This window comes from Anticarsia gemmatalis, chromosome 4, assembly GCF_050436995.1.
Source record: "Anticarsia gemmatalis isolate Benzon Research Colony breed Stoneville strain chromosome 4, ilAntGemm2 primary, whole genome shotgun sequence".
Lineage (NCBI taxonomy): Eukaryota > Metazoa > Arthropoda > Insecta > Lepidoptera > Erebidae > Anticarsia > Anticarsia gemmatalis.
Window position 1 is genome coordinate 1,595,487 of NC_134748.1, and position 23,771 is coordinate 1,619,257.

A 23,771-nucleotide genomic window follows, 5' to 3' on the forward strand; every position below is an offset into this window, starting at 1 on the left:
ATACTTGTGCTCTAGCAAATCTTTTGATATTTTAGATTATTGTCTAGTTTATAAAATGTGTGTTACCTGTATTCTGCCACTAACAACACATAATTAAGTTAACACTAGTTGTGTGTGGTTATCACTACACTATTAATAAGCAATTAGACAATCATCTGTGTATTGTTTACCAAACTCTTCTGCTAGTATGATAGTTATTAAGATATATTTAACCAGACTGTCATCACAAAACACAGATATTGTTATATTGACTGTATCACAGTAGACATTATGTAGCAACTAATATTAGACTCAACAGGTAAATGGTATTGTTCCATGTTATTCTGGGCACTGAGTCACAGGTAAAACTAAAATAATAAAGTGTTACATTCCATAATAAGGACTTGTTATATCAATATAATACTTGTATCACAAATAGAACAAGCAGTTGTTAGTGTTATAAATATATGAGACATGCAATACAACCACAGAATAACATTGTAACATTGACACAAGTACAACAACACATGACCTACTGAAGGTTCCACTTAATCCAATTTAAATGCCACAACACCTGTTTGCATACTTTTATGAGATTGTCACAGATCACATTATGCATGAACTCAATTCACACAGTCACCTCACACACAGTTTACAACTAATTTTCATAAACAGAGCGGCTCTCCAGCCTGACCACAATGTACTAATTAACATAAATTTTAAAACAGGTTGACTATAACCTAAGGGGTTCATTGCGCTTATCTCACATGCCTGTTTCCACAAAAATGTATTGGAGTCACGTCCAGTGGGAAACGGGTGGGCACAAAGCCAACACGGTTTTTTTATGGTAGCACTACAATGACATCATAGCATACTTACTGAGACAGTTACAGATGTAAACACATCACTGCAGCGACCACTATCACCTACTTATCGGTCATCAGTCCCGACACGATCTCACGATTATGCTAATCGACACCCAAGCGCGAAAGAAACGTAAAAAATTTGCAATTTTTAAGAAATACGGCGACACCAATTCACTGCCTACACGATTCACATATATTCTATGTTAAATTCACACTATCCGCGTAATGTTAGGGTATATTTGGCACTAGTATAAATTCATATAATTAATTATAAGGCCTGAATAACGTGAAAATTGTAAATTATGCCATTTTTACTAAAATTAATTTTTACAAAAGCCATGTATGACATGCATGCCATTTCCATCTAAAACCGTTGCGTTCGAGAACAGCTCGTTGGAATGTCAATTAAACTTATGGAAGCGTTCATTTTACAACAATGTTATTTGTGATGAATGGAATAAATTTTGAGTAATTTATTATATTCTTTCGATGCACAGGTCAATATTTGCCTATTTGAATTTCTTGTATTTTATAGTTAAATATTTTATTCATAGGATAGTGTTGCCATATTATAGCATACTGCTGTCAGTCTACTTCGCTGGACTAAGGCCGCGGTCGGTAGCGCGACCACAGCAACATTTTTTAAATGAACGTCTACTCCGTGTCCAGCATGTTTGTATGTAACAATAATACAGGTGAAATAAAAAACACCAATGTAGTACACATATTTTATTAAAAATCATATTTCAAACATTTCACATTCTACACTCATACACTCCTATGTAGAGATTTGTGCCACTGCACTTTACTATAGCTTGAATGATGATAAATGCAAAGAATAATAAATAATTTATTCGCTCTTAGTCTTAGTGGGCTCCTCCTTGTAGTAGAGGAAGAAGAAGGAGAATAGGAACACTCCAATCATCATGGAGAATGCGCTCACGTAGTACGGATACGCGCTGGGGATGAAGCGTTCGTACTGAGTGTGCTGCAAAGGACGGACTGACACCTGCAAGAAGAATACGGTTTATTACAAATGTTATACTAATCAAATTAGAGGTAAAACCTTCCGAAACTTGTATTCACTGCTTAATTGTATACTGTAACTGTTTTATTATAATAAGATAAATTTTTGTTATCATACCTGTGTTGAATGATAAAGCCTGCTGTATCCAACTCTGTCGTAATCAACCTTGAACTGATAGACTCCCCATACATCTGGGACCTTGAAGATGGCCTCATAGACACCATTGGGTTTCTTCTGCAATGTGGTGCGGATGAAGGGATCAATGCGCACAAACTCCAACTGGACATCCTTAGCTTCGAAAGGTTGCCATTTGCCATTTTTCAGCTCTTCGATTTCAATTCTGTAGACCTGTAAAAAGCAAATGTTAATCTCACATAACTCACAACTGGTGAATGTACTTGTCCAACTGCACAACACAAAGAAGGATAATGAGTTTATCTTACAAAGATATTTTTGTTATCTTCAATATTTCAGATCCAGAATAATGAATCAACAAAACTACTGCTGACCAATAATTACAAAACCTCAAAATATGTTATACTCACAACAGTGTCAGTGATGGTGTAAGTGTTGGAGGACTCCTTCTCTCCCTCGCGGTGATGGTTCACACTGCGCACGCGCAGGCGGCCGCGCTCACCGAACGCCCACTCGCTCAGGCGCACTGACAGCACTTTGTTGCCTGACTGGTTTGAAGTTACCTTGTCTCCCTGTACAAATAAAAAATGGTAAAGATTATCTATGGAACTTTTTAAATTATTATTGAAATAGTTGATAGGCAGCAATAAACTAATTGTTGACAATAAAAAGACAAAATATTGTCATTTTTTTAACTACTTATGCCTGTTAATATTATAATAATACAAGTACCCTTCTAGTTGTTTAGCTGGTACAAAACTTACATGAACTTTAGCAACAGCAGAGTTGAAGGCTTCATCAGAGAAGAAGAAGAGAGAGCCACTGAAGACAATGCGGGCATTGTTCCTGGCCTGCAGGGCAGCTATCAGCACTGTCTTGCGACCAACGGCGTGTGGGTATTCCTTCACCTGTAACAACAAACAAAAGCAATAAATAAAGTGGATTATAAACATTTCTAAGTTCATTTAAATAGGAGCCCTATTATTTCTTTAGATATTAAATACTTTTCACACTGAGCTCTTTAAATATCTTATATTTTAAAGCAATTTTGTAGTACTGATGCATTAAGTAAATGCATTAACTAATGAATGTCCAGATACAAGTCATATTTTCCTCACATATCTCAAATTACAGGTATTATTCTAAAGTTTCACTGACCTGGCTCTTGGGGTTGTAGCTGTAAGCAGTAGAGTCAGCAGTGAGGATGGGCAGCACCAGGCTGTTGTCCTTGTCCAAGATAAGACCAGTGCCTTCAAACAACAGGGGCTGGGAGTTCTGGTCGCCAACAATGGTGGGAGATGAGATCAGGTTCTTGGGAGATACCACAATCCTGGTGTGTTCACCATCATCAGATGCATCATAGTTGAAGTGGTCAATCACTGCAGCCGATTCTTCATCCATCTAAAACAACAATACATATAGTCGTTATTTACTGATTTAAGTTCATGTTCATTCTATTTGATTAGTGGAATCTTGTATTATGTCAGATTTAAAAATGCACCTCAAAGCAGTTAATAGTTGAATGATAACACAGTAAATCAAAGTTAATTTCACCCTCTACTACTTTACAATCTCTTCCGAGAGTTAGAGGGATTGGATCTTTACATTAAGTGCAAGGTGTCCATACTATTTTCTCTTGGTCATAGTAAGAGGTCGTTTCTTAGACACACAACTACAACGATATAAGTATAGTCACCTCAAATCCACACTCAGACGCGATTTCCCTGTACACATCACCGGCGGCAGCATTACCAGCCATGAGCAGGTTGCCTCCATCGTCAATGAACTTGGTGATAGCCTCAGTGTCAATCTGACCGCCAAACTCGAGCACGGACGGCGCAAATACGATCAGATTCTTGTACAAATATTCGCCATACTTGGACAGGACGAGGTTAGCATCATCGGCGAGTTTGAATGTTAGACTGTATCCTCTATCTGAAAGTGTAGAATAAGTAAATAATGTAGGTGGTAATTTGCACTAACTTCTATAGGTAGTCCTTCGATTCACAATACAAAGTCTCCTGTACAAAATGTAGCAATGCCGGCTCTTATCACTTTACATACCTTGCAGGGATTTGAAGAATTGTGAGTGGGTTTCCCTTATGTTAAGATTATCTACAAGAACTAAAGTTTCTTGTTCGGCTAATGCTAGTGTAAAACTAGCTATAATTCCTAAAATTATTGAAATCTTCATTTTGCCGAACTAGAACCCGAAACTAAGCAAAATTATTTTTCAATGACGTGTACGTAAAAGTCATAGACAATCACACATCATTGATCTGTTTTGGTAGAGTGGCCCGCTAAATCTGACTAACTATAATAATAAAGAGCTTTAAATCGTTTGTTAGCTATACTTTCTGCGCCCAGCGTTAAATTAGTTTCATGATAATTATTTGTCAATGGGATTTAAATTAATAATAGAGATAGATTATTATCGCAGTGGACCGTACCTAGATAATGTTGTTACGTTGGTAACATTGAAATTAAAATTTACAATCTGTGGCATCAATTTATTTTGATTGACGTTTCGTAAAATGATTTATTTTTGTATCAAAAACCTGCTCTTGGAATTAGCTAAATAAGTAAAGTGAGACGTAAGGAGAGGTCGTTTCAATAAGGAGTCTTCCATAAGTGTTGGTAAAATGATCATATCGCGGTCTAAACACCGCTCTTCGGTGGAAGTTTGCGCCGACTGTGGTGCATCAGGTCAGGGCGATGTTCCCGTTTTAGTTATAGTTTTAATTGTTCCGGTGTTAATGGCCAAGTGGTTTATGTGGTGTGTTGTGTGTGTAGATCCGTCATGGGCGTCGATTAACCGCGGGCTGTTGCTGTGTGCCGAGTGCTGTAGCGTCCACCGCAGTATGGGACGACATATATCACACGTTAAGTCATTACGACAAGGCTCTTGGCCACCATCTCTACTGGCTGTAAGTACTTCATATGTAATAAATATAAGCGAAGTTGCGCGGGTCAGCTAGTATGTAATAAATACCAGCTCTATTTAAAAGGGCACAGTCATAAACTTTGCCCTAATTTGCAGATTTATTACTGGTTGTAGTTTATATTGTTGCTTAGTCATATAGAACAATTGACTTTAATTAAACCATGAGTCTAGTTGCTCTTGTAATGTAGGTATAACAGTTATCAATTGTTATGTTTATATTATACATAAACATTTAAAACTACAATAAATGAAAGAAAAAAATCAGTTAAATATTTTTTTTGTCTTTAATGACATGTGTACATAAAATTGATGTTCATATAAATATTTGACACAGATGGTGCAAGCTCTAACAGCACAAAACGTCAACAGTATATGGGAACATTCATTACTGGACACATCGGCACCTAAACACCTACGCAAGAAACCGCAACCCAAGGATCCGTTACAGTAAGCATGAACTAATTACTTGTCTATCAGATTGTTGACTGACTGATAGTTTATCAGTGCATTATGTCAGATAGTGTGACCGTAATATATTAATTGTTTACACAGATAATTTTGCACTGTACGAAAACAAGACAAAAATGCCTTGATTTAGAATAAATTATTTGTCGATTTACACTACTATGATCTACTTGGAAAGGGGCTATTTTGATCAAAGGATAGTTCCTCTTTTTTCTAATTAATTTTCAATGTAAAGTCTAAATGAAATTTATTTGTGCTAAGCAATGATCATTCAATATACAGATGGAATAAACATAAATTATATAGATCACAAACAATATTATTATTACGCCTCTTTAAAATTTCAAGGAAAATGTCATTGTCTTGTTGCTACTTATAAATTAATTATAACAATAGAATGTTATCTTACCACAATTCCTCACCAAATACATTTATTGTTAAATAATTGCCTATATTTATATTTGTAGCCCAGTAAAGTCAGAATTCATACTGGCAAAGCACCTCAGACTGGCGTATGTTCTGAGAGCTAGAAGGGATGAGCCTCCAAGTGAACTGGGCAGACAACTACACAGTGCTGTGAGGAGCTCCTCACTTGACACTGCCATGAGACTACTGGCACAGGGAGCTGACCCTAACTATTATAACCAGGTAGAGTATACACACTCATGATAAGAGCTAACAATATTATCTCAATGATTTATTTATTAAGATGAAATGTTGATACTTGTAATAGCCATTAAGACATAATTATTGTATCTCTTCTTATTTATATTAACTGTTTTACCTTAAACAAAGCATTGCTTGCTATGTGTTTAATACATTGGATGTCCAAATATACTTTGTATTATTTCAAAGTATTTGAAAAATTTCCATCAACATCACTTGGTTCAAATTAATGTGTATTTATAAGATAAAACATTTAGTTCTCATTATTTTGTTTTTCGAGAACTCATTTCCTCAATTAATGGCAGCTTGCCAGACTGTTAATTCTGACTGTCTTGATTGATTTTACTTGAAACATTATGGATTATTTAAATGATTAGAGAAGATATCTCTGTCTAATTATTTTCTCAACCCTCTATTGCTTGTAGGCCCATATATGGTATTGCAAAAATAGGTTTGATTGTTACATTATACTTTTTTTAGAAATAATATAATTTCAAAAGTGCAATACCATATTATATGGGCTCATGCGGTAGAGGGTTAAGACATTTTCTATAATATTTTTAATTTCATTTCATTTGATTGATGCAATGTTTGTTTTCACGTACAGGAAAAAGGATCGACGTGTTTGCACGTAGCATGTCGCGCGGGACAGCCAGCACAAGCAGAGTTGCTGGTAGCTTGGGGCGCGGACCCCACCGCGCGGGACTCCGGCGGCAACACACCTGCCGATTGTGCCAGGTATAAAGAAATAACAGATGTTTATTCTAATAACTCTTGTAATTGTTCATCAAAAGTTTGAATATTATTGTAGAACTATAATGCATGGTTGACACTCACTACTATACATCAGCAGGATTTTAGTGACCATAATAGTAAATGAGTACCTTTGCAAACAGTCATTATTTGCTTAATATTAAATTATACCTTTAGAAACATATTAGATTCTATAACTTAATGACATTGTGTAACAGCTTTTATTTCTACCCACTACATTATTAGCAGAACATTAAATCTGACATTGCATTGTCCTTACCTACCTATTTATCCATAATTATAGTTAATGAAATCCACCCACTTACAAATCTTTTTGTTAACAAAGACCAAACATAATGGTACACTTTATTGATGATTGTGTTGCATAAAGAATGCATAACATGCAAAAGAATGTAATCAAAATCTTCATGCATGAGGTAAGAGTAAACAAATAGATTTCATATTGCATCATCAGCATTTGATGTACATTGTTCAGTGTGTGAGTGCAGTTTTTGTTGAATTGATGTGAATATTTTGCAAACAATTATTTTAGTACATAAAGGTACAGGTATGCAGGTAGGCTGCAATCTAAGAAGTCTTTTAGTATGCCAATTTGATAATTGTTTTCTGGGACAGATGGTAGTGTGAGGCATGTGAAAATTCACCAAAGCTTGGTGAAATGATTTCATAGTTTTTGGCTTAACATTTTGGATCCCTTGTCTTGTTTTATTTACTGTTCTATAATCAATATAAATCCTAACAACTATTGAGATAAAAGTGGTCGAGTTTGCACAATATAGCTCTAGTTTTGGACATAACAACATAATGAATAGTGTCAAATTTATTCAAGATTTATGATAATGGTTGCCAAAAGTATGTTTTATTGTCATTGTTATATTTTTATAAAATGGTGCATGATTATAACTTAATCCTTTTAATATGGTAATGCCAAGGTTGTTTTAGACTTTATATGCTAATGAAAGAAGTTATAAGTTGTTGATGTTAGATGGTTAGTGTACATTCACATGACACCTTTCACTGCTTATGTGGTTATTGTGTTATGTATGTGTGTTTGTCTTATACCATGAATATAGAGTGTTTGAAACCTGTTTGTAAAACAATGTTTTACTGAGATTGAACTGTATTTAAAGTTAGAATGCCTAATCGGAAACTACTTTACTATCACACCATAACATCTATTTCAGCCATTATTTGTGGTAGACCAGATAATTACAACATTTACACCAATTCAAAACTCTACGTTCCAAGACTTTCTGCAAAAAAAAATACTACCGGTACTATCTTCAAGGACTTTACGCCACTTAAAAAAAATAAAAAAACTAAAAATTTGGGTTAGCTTATACAAGTAAAAAGGTCGGTATTACTATAATTTGTAATACATAGACAAGGCGGTCACGTGGAGCTGTCGGAGCGCGTGACGGAGCTGGTGTACGAGGCCACGGACCGCCTCATCTACTTCCTGACGGGAGCGCGTCCCGCGCACGCGGCCGGGCGCCACTACATGCTGCCGCGCCCGCACGACACGCACGAGATGACCGACGTCGCCAAGGCGGCGCGCGGGAAACTGCAGCTTGTATGTACTTCCATGATATAGCTTACTAGTTAAAAAATAACCTTTATAACAACACATAATTTTTTGTAGTTAATCTACCTAGCTATTCACCCGATGTCTGCCCACAGTTGACTGTATTTGTAGTCAATAACGTACATTTTTTTTGTCGCGCACGTACACGCTCTTACGTACACGTTCGAGTCTGTATTTACTTATCCGTCATGTTTGAAGTAAGATTGACTTGTATTTTGCAGTTACCGAATCATCTGTTCGAAGAACTAGTTATGGATATTTACGATGAAATTGACCGGAGGGAAACAGAAGCAAGTAAGTATGATTGATTATATGATTTGAATACAGACATACCAACACATAACAAAGCAATACAGAATATTCTGTACAAAATAATTCAATTAAATAAGTAATTGTTTATCAGTCTGGCAGACAAGCGCGAGTGGTCTGGAACGTAGCGGCGTGGTATTCCTGCCGGTGAACCCTGCATTATCAGCGCCACGTAACCAGGGCAGGCAGAAACTCGCCAGACTGTCCACAGCCGAGATGGCCACATTATTGAGAGATGTACTCGTCGATGCTACGAGACGACAACATATTGCCACGCTGCAGCCCAGAGGTATAAAAAATAATGATGAATAATTTTACTAGTTGCTGATAATAGTATAATTTGTTTGCTTACTAAATCTAACTCGATCTTGAAGTTAAGTCTTACATTGGCTGGTGTTTGACACTCAGTACAGTTATTGTTATCAATCATAAATTATTTATTCAATTTGTAAAGTTGTAAAATTGAGATACAATAAAGAAATATTTATTATTTATTTATTTTTAGTGTGACGTGTATATCGGCAAAGTTTCACACTGCAATCATTCATTGAAAAATATGGTTCTAATATAATCACGTTTTAATATATTGTTGCATAACATCTCGAGAAAGCGAATCCTGAACAGGATAGCTCTGGATTATAGAGTTCAATGAATGGCGATCGTTATTAAGCTTGCATATATTTTGTGTTACAGCACCCACGACACTAATGAACCCGATGTTATCAGCGAGTCACTTGAAGCACTTCTCTCAGATGTCGGACGACGAGCCGCTATACGACTCGGTTGCCTCCGACGAAGACTACGCCGCACTTGCACCTATCGACCTGGATGTAAGTCAATCTTGCTTGCGTACACTGTACACTATTGCGTATACATTCGTGTTTCACGTGCACGTATACCATGCATTGATCACAACCTAGAAAAATATACTAAAATGTTCATTTCCTGAACGCTTGAAAAATAATGTAACAAAATGCTTAGTTAATAGCACTGCGTTGTATCCTACAGTTATCGAGCATAGCTCCGCGGACAGGGGAGGCGGTATCGTCCACCTACAACCCGTCTCTCCCATCCGAGCTGGACGTGCGCCGCACTCACTCGCCCCCGCGCCTCACACACACGCCCATACCCGAACAGACCGACCAGATCGAGAACCTACGCAAGGAACTGCACACCAAAGACTCCACCATCACTGAACTTAAGAACCAACTCAAGAATTTACAAACTATTGTCGAACAACTGACTAAAGAGAACAGTGTACTCAAAACTACAAGTAGCGTGGATGATGACCAGAGTATGACGTCACAGATGTCAATGAACGACAGCACTAGCAATGTTCTAGAAGCTTCCAAAGGCCCCGAGAGAGGCAAGAGCCTAGAGACCGAACAGTTCGGCCGCGAGGAGCCGGACGCTAAGCTTCCCAAGGCGGCCCAGCGACCGGTCAGTATGTATGAAACTAGGGAGGGACCAAAGAATAACTGGCAGGTTACTAAACACCAGGTACTAATCTTTAATTATACTAACTTGTTTATGGTATTCGCGTTAACGATATAGTGACATAGATAAGCACATTACTTATATTTCTTTTTTTTTGTAGTTTTATGTCGTCACTATATTGTTAAAGCAAATTGGCCTATATAGCAGTAACTAATAAATAGTAGTGAGGTGTCCAGTAGCTTAATATAAATGAGTTTAACCTCTTTAACTTGTAGTTACTTTATTAATATGTACCCTGTCAACTGATGTTAGTGAAGAGAGCATATCAAATCGTACTATTTACTTTTTTTCCGTGACAAAACTTGTAAAACTGCTTTTAATCGATACGTATTCTTCACTTATGTAGTCTAAGTGTATACGAAAATAGAAAATGGATAAAATTAATACCTACCTACGTAAATACGATTGTCTTGAAAAAAAAACTTTATTTTTTTCGCCTACATTTAGACTCAGTTGACACAATCTTTTAGAAATCAATATTAGTCTCTATTTACTACAGCATAAAGTCTACAATAACATAGAGTCACAACAAAACAAAACATTTTATAAAGTTCACCATTCCTTTAGCTAACCACACTATCAAGTCTGGAGCGGTCACTATCCCCGCTATCGCTCGGCGCGGAGGGTTCTGAAGACATGTCGGAGGGCGGCGCTCCCTCCCCGGAGGTGGTACAGAGACGTGCGGAGAGTGTGACGCGCGCTATCTCGGAGCTGTGGGCCGCGGCCAGGGACCAGCACCCGCGCCTGCAGCAGCGAGGACTTGTTATACGACAGGCCGTGAGGGGCCTGCTCGCGCTCTTCCCACAAGTATGTATTTGTATATTTCTACTATTGTGAGTGCAGGACTAATATAGAATGATATTCATATCACTGTTGGAGCAACGAATTAAATGTTGCTTCTGAATGAAGACTAATCTATAAATCCGTAATTTAAATAGCGTAGTTCGGAAACTGTTTCAATTGGAGCATATTATATGTATATTCTTCGCACCACTAGCAAATAAGTAGACGTGTGATTTATTCTCACTGATATCCATAGTGATCAAGCTACTAAAAGAAGTATAAAAAAATATATTTATCGAGATACGTAAGCATACTATCTATAGTACGAAGTCTCCACTAAATTCCGTAACTTTCAGCAGGTGAGCACAGATCGTGAGCTAAACCTAGTTCTAGGCGAGCTCCGTACAGCATGCGACGAGGTGACACTGGCGTGTTCGGCGCCGTCCCCGCTGAACGAGGTCCGCGCGGCCGCCTACGACCTGGCGAAGGCCACCAAGCTGCTCGTCACGCACTTCCAGCCAGACTCATAGCGATCGCCCTGCTGCCACTACACCACCGTGTAGGGCAACCACCTGTGACGTCATAACATGTGACAGTGCAGTGTAGTGAAAATAAGGACGAACATTGTGCAAAGTGAAACTGATGAGTATTGATGACTATGATTAGACTAACATCACTATAAATATACATACACGTTAAATATTGTTAACTCGATATGTTCAACATCATTTCTACATTCACTACTTCATTTTATTTTGTTACACACTACTTATATGAATGTTTATAACAGATGTGCGAAATATGAATGATTATTGTCTACTTAAATATCAAGTTGAATTATATCATCTAAATGGAAATACGAATATTTGGCTATGTGCGCACTATTAGTCTACAGACTTAAGCAAAGGCGCCATGCGGGCACTACGTTCGGTTGTGAACTAAGCAGTAACTACACTACACACAGTACTAACTAAAAGTAATCTTGCAGTATAGTCTATCAGTGTGGACGTAGCCTTATGTAATTATGTCATAATGTGATTTAGAATGATGAGATTTCGAAAACAACCGCACATTTTTGTTGCATTTTATTATAATGAATACAAAACTGCTTGAAAAGATATTTTACTAAAGAGGTGATATCTATGCTTTTTAATGAAACGGACAGAGATTTTTATGTAAATATTATAATAAACATCACAAGGGTTATATGAGTAGCATATTTAGCGCGGTGCTGTAAAGAGGTAGTTAAATAAATTGGCTCATCGAGGCTAAACAGTGTCTTAATGTGTTAGCATTATGTAGCTCGTTAACAACTAATGTGTTCCACTGTACCACCAATAAGATTTTAATAACTATTGCCATGGAAACTAATATACAAAGAATGGCTTTAATTTTGCATTTTGACAATGTTTGGCAACAGTTTTGCAACAGTACATAAATGTAATATGCTCTTGAAATATCAAAATAGTGGTTGCAATTGCATACATAAAATCACGCCGTTTTCCCATAGGGGTGGGTGGGTTGCAGTTATGAATGCATATTTTTAACTTATGATGTTAAAATCTACATTTCATTTGAAAGATTAATAGTAAGTACCTAATATTTGTTCAAGTTCATTTGTGAAACATACCTCGCCAAGTTGATTAGAGCCATTCTTTTGAAACACAGATTCTCTTTATTTAAAAGTAAAGCAGAGTATTTAACAGAACTTGTACATGTGATACAAAATAAACAATTATAAAGATTCAAATTATAAATACATGGAGTAAGGCATTATGTTATGTAATTATATGATCTCGACAATTTGACAAAGTAATATAAGAAATTATTATTGAATGTTAGAATATGCACTGTTTGACAATACTTTGATCAATATTTAAGACGAAAAAATGTAAAAAGAGGTTATATCTTGAATGTTGATTGAAGTTTTGCAGACATTAGAATGGAGCTTTGTTATTGGCGTGTAGCCATTGTATGGAGTATGTGCTAAATACATGTATAATGTTGTGGTACTTGACCATAACAAACATATCATCGTTTAGCGAAACCACCAATTGCTCTGACATGCAAGGGATGTCTTACGCATGGATAAACAATTAAAAATACATACATGCCTCTTTCCCGGCGGTCCTGTATCACATGATGTATGGATGTGAATGAGGCAAGGAAAGGTTGTAAGGATCATACCAAGTGCCGTTCTTTGGTCTCTGTCGAAAACTGTGAAAGGCATTCATGGATATAACAGTAAAAAAAATATGCATCATACGGGTCATAGGCGTTTGAAATGATTGTTTGTTATGGTCATGTTTCACTGTTCACAAAATCGTTATATAAACAAATTAGACTTTATAAAAAGGATATTACAAAATGCTTTACGCTTTTGATGTACCTTAATATAACTGCATCGCTTATTAGCTAGACAAAATATATCAAATTGTTATGTTCAAAGTGAAAAGTATTCAATTTTGTACCTTAGCGCGTTCGCTTAAGGTTGATCATAAGATACCTAGTAAAATGACTAGGTAATGAATGAAGTTAGTGATTATTTAAGTAATGTAATTAAGGATCGCATTCAGTATGTAACAGCATTGATAAGAGGAGTAAAGGAAAGATATTTTTTCTTTTTATGTATAAGTTTGTAAGTAAATGTTTGAACAAGTAAGATGCATTCATTGTTATTGTAATTTTTTGTATTCACTCGACTGCGTTGCCAAATGTCGGGTAGGAATAGAATCATTTTGTTGTGAATTTGACAAAGTATACACACGCAGTCGAGTTTTGTGTTAGAATATGGGCAGCCGTACTGTATGAGTTATTGGTTTGAGAACAGCAGATGCAACAAAAACCTCTAAACTAACTCATGATTTCGAAACTAATACAAGAAACTTACATAACACAAATAGTCAAAACAATCTTTGTTACGTAGTTTCACGATGACAGTTCTATATCTCAGATCACTTTTAATTTTCATTTTGATCTTACAAGCCAATCTTACCAGCAAATTATTATCGTGAGTCAAATTAAACCAAGTCCAGCTGTATTGGAATTGAACTCAATGACTTATCCAGTGCGCGGCTGCCGGCCACATTGTGATCGTGGTGGTGAACCCAAGTGCCATGCCCGCGCGGGTAGTAAACATTTGTAAATCGTTCAAATTGGTCTAACCAAAGCTTTTCTTACTCAAACATACTTGACACTGTCTGATGACATGCCGTGGAAAAGTAAGAGCAATACAAAAATCTATTATTGTATGTTTGCTAATTGCACAGCACTCTTTGCCATATTCAAGGTACAGGATTAAAAACTTTGTGGCAAACGATTAAAACATTATATTATAATACTTTCAAACCGTGCACCGTCGGTTGCGTATTACATAGAAAAATCTGTCGCACACGTCAACGTTGCCGTACAGTGTCTCATACAACATCGTGTATTTCGTACGCTCGACCGTCGTAAGCCACCGAGGTTAGCGTCACACAGTGGACAACTTTAGTATCAAAAAGGCGTGGGAATGTAGCCTTTTTCTCTGGAGCTGGTATGTCTTATCAAACAGTGTCAAGTATATATCTTTATATTAAGTTCACCAACGTACCTTCGTCTGTCACAAATCTGCATTTCTCTACTTACACTGTGTCATTCCATTCGATGTGTTCTCTGTATAATGTAATGTTCTAAGTAATTATCATAACGCTTCTATGTACTTCTATTCTGTAACTTTATCTTGTTATTAGTGTTCTGTTCTATTTTGTGATTCGATATGTTGTGCGACTGGGGGTGATGCAAGTGGATATTTTTTTATGTCTGTAAATTACATATCAGCACTTTTTTTTACTAAAAACACATTATGAGCCCTGTCTAGATAGTTAAAGGCTTAATTCATAGCTCATTAAAAACCAAGAAAGCAATTCTAGTTATGTGTCCTGTTAAAAGATCTAATAAGCTGACCAAACAATATTATTCAGTCACTTGTCTGTATCAGAAGATAAAAACAAATACTATTCCAAGAAAATCTAACTTACTAAACAATAGTCAGTATAATGATAGTATCAACTGCATCGTAAAGAAAATTGGCCACTTGCAATACTTCTTTTTCGCACAGTACTGTCTCCTACACGATACCTATATCGAGGTGCTTCATATAATAGTTTCCTATCCATCCCAGTGATACTTAGTACCCAGTACACTTGATAAAACAAATTGTGCCTAAAAATTTTATATTCATACATTTGTTAGTATACCTAGATAAGTTTATTGGTTCGTAGATTTTATATGAGCGTTTCATAATAAACTATATTACGTTGTTATAACTCGGTTACGAGAAACAGTCATAATACTACACTGTGCAAGTAATGTGCTACAAACATTTCAACTACACAAATATCTTCCATAGCCTGAAAGTAATAGGGAGCTTTCGGAACGAAACACATCGGAAATGTTCGGTTAACTTCGATTATACGAAACCGTTGCCTACGACGTGCACGTACACTGTCGCACGTATTCGATTCGTATACATTCAGCCCGATACTGTACAGTTCTATGATTGGTTGATCATTAAATGTTCCATATGATTGTTTCTTGCAATCGAGTATTAGATAGGTATTTGTATAGATAACAAGGTGGATTTACTATTGTGGTTATTATATATAACAATATTAGCTTTGGTACTACTGTATAAGTATGTTTAAATATACGTATGAGTATTATGTGATCACTTTATGTGCCAATGTTTATGTAAAAGACGTAGATTAGTAAGCATTCGTGATGGGATCCTGTTTCTGTATTTTTGTACATATATACACGTTCCCACCAATATTGTATAGCTTTATATTTATATATTGAAGCGGTAATGTACATACGACAAGCGACCATGACTAAGAATCAATATTAGTATCTACGTAATGATGGAATACCTTAAACACAAAAGGCAATTCTCCGTGACCAAGGCAAAGATAATTTGTTGATCCGTTGTCTAAACAGAAATTGCCTAACATACATTGCGAGGTTTGAAGTTACTGCATTTCCATTCGGGTAAACAATTACTTGCAGTTTATACCAAATTGTTATAGAAAATCAGTGTCCTGTATAAGGAATTCTAATTTAACGATTTATTTACTAAAATAGATGTATTTTTTCGCTTGTTCGTATGTACGTTATACAGCTAAGCAGCACGCTGAATCACAAATGAACACTAAAGTATTTAACTAAATAGAATTGATGTGCATTTACTGCAGAAGTTTTATAACAATTCTGAGATGAGTTTACGTAGAATTATTTATTATTACGCAGATAATTAATTGATGATTATGATTAGCTGGGAATACATTACAAAATATGGCGCTATTTGTTCATCAGAATAGAAATATCCAAACTTCTGACTTTCAATTAAGTTATAGAAAGATTACAAATTAATATTCTGATCAATAATTCAGTTATTAGCCCGCACTAGGGTGGAGAACATAACACGAATTAAGTATGAAATTCTATGTAAACTAATCTCGGAGCCATATTTACAGCTTGGTAGTTAGTTGTACTAAATAGATATCAATGTAGCTACGGAAACATGATCTCAAGCTGATTCGTATGAAATTTATTGAAATTTTTAACGTTTAACATATTAAAATTTATTATATTGATTAATTTTGAAATCAATATTTTGTTTTATTTCGTTCACACCACTAAAAAAACAATCTTTTCGCGGTCTCGCCTTCATTATGATAGCAAACCCCTTTGTTCGCTTGCAGCTACAATAAAGAAACCCCAAAGATAAGATCTATCAAACTAATCACCAATAAGAATTAATCAGTAATAAAGATACATTGACAATCGCGCCATGTCACGCTGGTATCCGCGTTTTGAGTGGGTGTGCGCGCACGCGACCTGTGCCCGCACTTCCGATGACGTCACACCACTGTCCCGCAGGGCCTGTGAATGTGCACTGTGCACTGCCACCGACCTTAACCCCTACATTATACATCGTACGATGTGCGTCTTGTGTAACTTAACATGGACTTTGTATTCTAGAACTTTGGACACTACAGTCTTCAAGTTAAAGAGACGTTTTTATGGACATTTTTTGTTAATAGTGTCGCTGTGTTATAATCATGCTAGAAGCTCAGTTGTTGCAACTACCACAAAACAATCTTTCTGACATAGATGAAAACAGGAAAGGGAGCTTTACACTCAACCGTCATGGTTTTTATCTTATGTGCTTGTTTACCAACAATAAGTAATGTGCATGATTCTCAAACTTAAACTGTAAATTATGACTGTGACACCATTTCTTTAAAATAACGAGTCAGATTCACATTTCAACACAAATTACGACACTTTAATTTGGTTGCAATTAAACAATCAAAATTGTAAAATATACTTTATTCCATTATAAAATTTTCACACGATCATAATAGTGTTCTAAAATAATTATTACAATACATAATTAGACACGTTATATTCAACACGGGTAAGTAATATGGCCTCGATTTTATTTTGTACGTTTGCTCATACGTAATACAAAAAAGTATCTTATTATAAAACATGAGTAATTATTTACATCAAAAAAACATATAATTGACAAAATTGTGTGAATGTTTAGCTAGATTGTTCTCATTAGGTAAGTTGTGAGTCAGTACTTAGACAAAAGGATGTCTGGTGGTCACAAATACATCGTCAAGGCTTTAGAGTAATTAACAAAAAAGCTTGCTCCACACTCCGTGGGTTCATTTTTTTATGCAATCAACGATTGTAGCGTTAAATTGTTACATTATATCGGTACAAATGATTTGATTAATACATTTACTGGACCATGTTTGACCCTGACTTTGTAATTATCAACGGTATTGTATGTTGGTACCGAAAAAAATCGTACACTATAGTCACGTTTCTATTTAAAGTTTTTAATTAGAAGCAGTAGAGATACTCGTTAATTTGTACGTACCCCATTATAGACCATGGTAGACTTATTTAGAATCCGGCCGTGGGAACAGATACCTTACATTACAATCATTGTTGTAACACACATTTTAGGTAGTAAGTACATACTAGAGGAGAGTCAGTGGTTATGTGATCATTTCCTCCAAAATTTAAACCTAGATGCCATAACCATTACCTCTAACAAGTAGATTATACTTATTACTTTTATTATTATTTAACATTACGTGTGTTTAGTCTTTGAGCGTCAAAAATTTGCAAGAATCGAACCCGCATTTGCCGCTGTTTTAATCTAAAACGCTTGGCCTATGCAACATAACAAAATTAGATAGGTATTAAGCCGTAAATGTCCACACAAGTGTGCAATCTCGTAACTGTCCAAGCAGCGATTAAAACCTAAATGGCCATGTTCTTATGTTTGCACTTTACATTCAAATATTTTGGCTCAAGTTTCGCTTCGCATTGACCCCGTTTAGTTAATGGAGTAAATGCATAAAATAATACACAAAATTTATAGTAAATCTTGCAATATTTCATCACAATATTTATTTCATCTACAATGTACCTATAGTGTACAGTTAACACTTGACCTTCAATCACCCTTCAGTCTCCCTCGCCCTCAGAATATGCAAAGGGAAAATCGCAGATGGCTGCCAGATAGGTACTTAGGTGTCGATATGTGTAGCAATTATGGGCATGTGTCTGGACCTGAGGGTGGCAGGCTCTAGGGTGGATCGAGTGGAAAGGGTGCACACGTGACTGGAATTTATTTACCTAGTTAGGGGCTTTTCATCCCAGATCCCAGCTTAATTTATTATAGGTACGTAGCATGTGTCTGGCATGTAGGTATAGCTTGGTAAAATTACTTGAGTAAGTACTTTTGTGCTTAGGTTGTAAGTATTATCGGGCTATGCATTCTGCAAAAGTATTCAGCACACATTGAAAAAGGCCCTAGAACTCGACCGAAACATGTTTTCCGCGTTTATGCTAATGTTTTCTTTGAAATGTTTATAAAATAAAAACGTCGGTTCGCGTGTCAAGAGCCGTTTTACATATGAAACACGACACGACGTCAGCGCATTGTTTAAATTTAAAACGCGCTCAACTTTCTGGAACCACACTGTAACGTCCGCATTTAGAAGAAATTCTATTTACAATTTAACGAGAACTGATTATTATTTAAATAGTCTATAATGTTTTTAGTACTTCAGACTTCCTGTAATTTTGATATTTCACCTACCAACAAGTATGTAGTCTCAAAGCTAAACCTACTGCTTTTGTACCCCCGCGGTCTTTAAAGTAGAGCTACCGGACTAAAAGTAATAAGTCAGTAATATCTTGGTTTTTGCATTGTTTGCAATACTTAGCACAAAAACTAATTATCTCTAAACATAAGTTAACAAAAATAACAACTAAATAGTGCGTAATCTCTAAACCTTTGTACGTAGCACAATTTCAAGAGCACTTCCATATGCAGACGGCTATGTTTCCACCGAAATACATATAGCAGATGGTGGTACATTCATAGGTGATCTCGAAGCCATAGCTCTCACCAATGACCACGTGAAAGGCTGGACCGAACTTTTTGTCCATAGACTCTTTGACCATACGAGCTGCCAACTCATTGTTCGAAGAAAACTTTTCACAAGCTGTCACTGATAACTCCACGGCTTCGATACGCATCTCCTCCGACATATCCGTGTGCTGGGAACAAAATACAATTATATATAATGACGCAATTATTGTTCAGGCTGATGGGTCATCAAATTGCAGCTGCAGCTAAAGCTAAATAACAACTACCTAATTGCAATATCCCTAAGATTCATTACGTAGCTGCCAAGTGAAACAGTAGTACCTACCTATTATTACAGTCTAATTTTAATCCGGCTCTAACTTCCTTATACAATATCGATGGAAAAACAGAGCACTGAAAATATGAAAACAAAAACATTCCAAAGCAACATTCATCGGCTCCTCATTTCACGCAAACGCAAATCCATTACCGAACTAGGTGTTTTATGTTTAGTTGTCTTCACTTTACATAACCGTATACAAGTGAAATGAAATGTATGAGAGAGCGTGTCGGGTCCACCTGCCAAAATAAACAGTGAACGATGAACCATCACTGCGTCGATGAGTTGAGAGCTGTCCGAGCACGATGTTTACTCGCTACCATCCGGCAATTTATACCGATATTTGTACAAGAGAGATTTGTTGCCGAATGTTTGCTTGCAAAACAACCAGTTGAAGAAATTTAGAGTCATGTAAAGGATACTTGCTCGCACTTAATTAATGTTTGTTCAATACGTTAATCAACTAGGCTAGGAAAATAGATCAATAAGACGGAGTAAAAGATATTCTTAAAATTGAGTATTTTGAGCTTTAAAATCATCCCTAATGTACTGCAAAGCACTAGCTGGGGGATAGCGCAGATCAAAGTTTATACGTACGCAGATCGCAGATATGGATGGACGTAGAGATCGATAGACGCGCAATAATAGGTTGGTAGACCGGGTACATCGGCTGGGAATGTTCTAATTAGTTCTAATTTAATTTACGTTTAAGTTCTCCCCCTCGAGAAGGCACTTAACTAAGTATTTAGGGTGATGTTTGTTATAAAATATGGAGCTTCGGTTGTAGCATATATCTACTTAGGTAGAGACTACCACTCAGGCATAGTTATGTACCTAGTTACTCAATCAACCTATATATGTATGTATAAATAAACTAGTTACTTAACTTTAAAAAATAAAACAGGCCTAAATCTGTTACCAATAAGGTTTTACTGAGGTAGCCCCATTAATTGAAAATTGACTTTCTATGTTTCTATTACCCATTAAAATTAGGTAAGGGAACCTGTTGTACCTAGGCCGGTTTTTTAGAAATATATTTTTTATTGTGATTTGACGTGCAGCACACAAATCATATTTGCATATTTTGAAATGACAATTATTTGGGTACTCACCAAAAAAATATCAGAAATGTATATTTAATATTTACATATTTTTTTTAAATTTAGAAAAAAATGGGAAATGTGGCCAAGGTACAACATACCCTATGTACCTAGGCCAGTAGTACGTTGTACCTAGGACACATTGAAATTTGGGGGTAATTTAAGCAAATTATCAAGTTTTGTTAACTAAAATCATTATATTTGATTTATTACAGTACACAGTATTATTACAGTATAAAGTATTTCACAAAACATTTTAAAAATTCTCAAATGATCAACATTTAGAAATGATCAAAATTAAAATAATATTCATAGCTATTTTTATGCTCTTCAAACAAAATATTTAAACAAAAACAACTAACTTTTTGCCACCGTTTCGTTACATCACATCGCTGCGCCTGCCAAACTCCATATGTGTATTTTGATGTTAAAAAAAATGAATCTTGTGTCCCAAATAAAAAAAAAGTTTTCCAAAATCTCACAAAAGACACATGTGGAACTTGGCAGGCGCAGCGACGATATCACATAATATAATATAGCAAATCAATATACCTATATAGCATAGCAAATGGAAAACAAAATATTGAAACAATTATCTTTACCTATATATAAATTATTATTTCTCTCTTAAATTTTAATCAGTCATTTGGACTAGCTATTATAAAAACACTATCAATAATCAATAATGTAGATATATTATTCAGCCATAAGCATTTAGTAGAAATCCCAGTACTTCTGTATCTCTGGAACATAATAAATTTCTCTGTTCTTGTTAACTTTTTGTCGATCAGCTGTACCTTGGCCAGTGGCCAAGGTACAGCTGATCGACAGTGGCCGAGGTACAACACTACTCCAACTTCACTAAAACGGTGGATTTTTATAGTTTAAAGGTAAAGTATCTCGTAAGTTTTTTATTGTGTTGAGACTTGTAAAATCAAAGAACCGATAGCATATAACAGTTAAGTGACTATTAGAAAACTTTTAAAACTATTAGACTTCAAAATATATTAGAAATACTTACTTTTTCACACAAAAAAGTTTCAGCGTCGATAACACCAAACACCGGCTTAATGGCGGTATGCGACTAACTACACATTGAATAGTCTGTAGTGACATATCGAATACCATAAACAGTAGAATTTAGTATCGCGCGAATATATGAAAACGAGCCCAGTGGCCTAGGTACACATAGTGCCAAGGTACAACAGGTTCCCCTACTTATAAATTGTTTCGTAGTTCCGTACAAAATCATAATATTAACATCTTTAACCGCATAAAAATGACTACAAGATCCGAGAACGGGGGTAACCCTACACCTACTCTGAGTTCCGGTCGAGTGAAGCTCCTCTGCGACACTCGTTCCACTTACAGACCTTGACTCTGTGCGCCGAAATTTAATATCTATCACCGTTTGATCGATATCTCTATTCATTCTATTGTAATAAGCAGCCATTGAAAATTAATCAAGCAAGTATTTATAAGTGCAAGGGCGACTACTATTGGTCTCTATTTACGAGTTTATCTCGATCAGAGGATACTTAACGAATTACTAAAGTTTTGAAATCAAAAACAAAATATAGATGTCAGTTATGACATTAGAATGTACCTAATTAAACTTATAAAATTACCAATCGCGTAGAAGATAATATTATAGAATTTCAATCGGCTCCTAATTTAAGCACTACACAAATAAATTTCTCGACATCTTCAAGTACGAAACTTCTCATAAGTATTCGTAGATACGACAATCACGTACCTACCTAATTAGTGTCTTAATTTACTATTTGTTTCTCTTCCTTCAAGAAAACCTAGTTAATAAGACATCGCTCTCTACTTTGGCATCGTTCCAGAATGTTTCAAAGAAATCTAAGGGTTGTTGGAATCAGGTGGTTGTTAAGTAATGCATAACACTGAACATGTTCCCCAGTAACTCAGAATACAGACATGGTTTTGATCGTACTTACACAAAGAAATAAGTAGGTACACAGCTTAAGTACAAGAATTTAAAAAGTCCCCTTTGCGTAAACATTTGTTCGATTTGAAACATTGCGGCGGTTTTTTTACTTCTAGGATTCTTTTAGTCCCAAAGTAAAACATCAGAAAGATCCAGCCGTTTTATTCGAGTTAGATACAAAGGGAACTTAGAAACAGCATTTTGACCATTAAATGCACTACTCAATAATAATTAATTAAGTGCTTAGGTACCTTACCTAAAAATTCACTATACCGGCTGGATCTTCCGCTGAGCTGAATTAAAATTGAGGACATATCTTTTAAATTCATTTGAATACATTTTTTCGTTATATAATCGTCCCTTTTTGCCATATTTAGACATGAAACTGGAAACAAAAGGTACACAAACAAAATATTTACCCTGATCAGAGGATACGTATGGACCACTTTTTCTACTGTTATTCCTGGAGCCGCAGCCTCGTCACCCATTGTCCATTAAATATCAAATTTTATTGAGAACACAATCACACAAACACGCAAATGCAATCTAATATTTTCGTCGATACGCGACACGTCGTCCGTAGAGTGCAACGTCTCCCCACTGTTTACCCGTTGCCTTGGAAACCGACGGAGGCGGGAAGATTCTGATTGATTTTTCTCAACGCAGTGCACTATGCGACCAGCCAGACTCACTGGCTGCAAAACTACTAATGGTAGTAAATAATGACCATTGTATGTCCTCCAAGGTTGTGCGTGGGAGCTCCACTTCACATTTGTGAAGATAATTCAACCTTTGATTATAACATCATTATCATTAGGTAGGTACCTGGCGCGTAGGTCCATTGACGATTTATTACGATGCCAAAAATGAAAGTCATTATACAATTACTATTGTGTTTGTATTTTTT

At 35.9% G+C, this 23,771-nt stretch overlaps 4 protein-coding genes across 7 annotated transcripts in view; 1 reads left to right on the forward strand and 3 right to left on the reverse strand.

The window, feature by feature from the left end:
* The window catches only part of LOC142972160 (leucine-rich repeat flightless-interacting protein 2-like), a 31,575-nt gene extending 30,397 nt beyond the window's left edge, over positions 1-1,178 (reverse strand). The window contains exon 1 of one of the 2 annotated variants that reach the window (XM_076113008.1): positions 859-1,178. The gene's annotated coding sequence lies outside the window, so the exon portion shown is untranslated. Of the gene's footprint in view, positions 1-515; positions 535-858 lie in introns of those variants that run through there. The other variant, XM_076113009.1, reaches the window with a different exon arrangement.
* Positions 1,179-1,559: 381 nt separating this feature from the next.
* Positions 1,560-4,259, reverse strand: Ost48 (dolichyl-diphosphooligosaccharide--protein glycosyltransferase non-catalytic subunit Ost48). The gene is made up of 7 exons (XM_076113013.1): positions 4,072-4,259; positions 3,704-3,942; positions 3,166-3,408; positions 2,772-2,915; positions 2,418-2,579; positions 1,990-2,220; positions 1,560-1,854 (listed from the first exon to the last, which is right to left on the reverse strand). The coding sequence occupies exons 1-7, from the start codon at positions 4,199-4,201 to the stop codon at positions 1,696-1,698; spliced, it is 1,308 nt and encodes a 435-aa protein (XP_075969128.1). The 5' UTR covers positions 4,202-4,259; the 3' UTR covers positions 1,560-1,695.
* A 260-nt stretch (positions 4,260-4,519) lies between these two features.
* On the forward strand, positions 4,520-16,679 carry Git (ARF GTPase-activating protein GIT1). Of its 3 annotated transcripts, none has more exons than XM_076113014.1 (12): positions 4,520-4,713; positions 4,801-4,934; positions 5,286-5,398; positions 5,884-6,064; positions 6,690-6,820; positions 8,240-8,429; positions 8,663-8,735; positions 8,845-9,039; positions 9,444-9,580; positions 9,759-10,250; positions 10,815-11,054; positions 11,387-16,679. In XM_076113014.1, exons 1-12 carry the CDS (start codon positions 4,650-4,652, stop codon positions 11,558-11,560), a joined length of 2,124 nt encoding a protein of 707 aa, XP_075969129.1. In that variant the 5' UTR covers positions 4,520-4,649; the 3' UTR covers positions 11,561-16,679. The 3 variants fall into 3 exon arrangements, with proteins under 3 accessions (XP_075969129.1, XP_075969130.1, XP_075969132.1); XM_076113015.1 differs by having other exon boundaries at positions 11,390-16,679; XM_076113017.1 differs by having other exon boundaries at positions 9,759-10,190.
* A 707-nt stretch (positions 16,680-17,386) lies between these two features.
* Positions 17,387-23,577, reverse strand: LOC142972164 (dynein axonemal light chain 4). The gene is made up of 2 exons (XM_076113018.1): positions 23,284-23,577; positions 17,387-19,661 (listed from the first exon to the last, which is right to left on the reverse strand). Exons 1-2 carry the CDS (start codon positions 23,350-23,352, stop codon positions 19,413-19,415), a joined length of 318 nt encoding a protein of 105 aa, XP_075969133.1. The 5' UTR covers positions 23,353-23,577; the 3' UTR covers positions 17,387-19,412.
* Positions 23,578-23,771: the final 194 nt, after the last annotated feature.

What these genes read in the sequence shown, in the direction of transcription:
- Ost48 (XM_076113013.1), bottom strand. Translation starts at nt 4,201, where the DNA reads ATGAAGATTTCAATAATTTTAGGAATTATAGCTAGTTTTACACTAGCA. An exon ending in CGTCTGAGTGTGGATTTGAG is followed by an intron (nt 3,409 to 3,703) that starts GTGACTATACTT and finishes TTGTTGTTTTAG; the next exon opens with ATGGATGAAGAATCGGCTGC. An exon ending in CTGCTGTTGCTAAAGTTCAT is followed by an intron (nt 2,580 to 2,771) that starts GTAAGTTTTGTA and finishes TTATTTGTACAG; the next exon opens with GGAGACAAGGTAACTTCAAA.
- Git (XM_076113014.1), top strand. Translation starts at nt 4,650, where the DNA reads ATGATCATATCGCGGTCTAAACACCGCTCTTCGGTGGAAGTTTGCGCC. An exon ending in CAACCCAAGGATCCGTTACA is followed by an intron (nt 5,399 to 5,883) that starts GTAAGCATGAAC and finishes TTATATTTGTAG; the next exon opens with CCCAGTAAAGTCAGAATTCA. An exon ending in CCGGAGGGAAACAGAAGCAA is followed by an intron (nt 8,736 to 8,844) that starts GTAAGTATGATT and finishes ATTGTTTATCAG; the next exon opens with TCTGGCAGACAAGCGCGAGT.
- LOC142972164 (XM_076113018.1), bottom strand. Translation starts at nt 23,352, where the DNA reads ATGGGTGACGAGGCTGCGGCTCCAGGAATAACAGTAGAAAAAGTGGTC. An exon ending in ATACGTATCCTCTGATCAGG is followed by an intron (nt 19,662 to 23,283) that starts GTAAATATTTTG and finishes TTTTGTTCCCAG; the next exon opens with CACACGGATATGTCGGAGGA.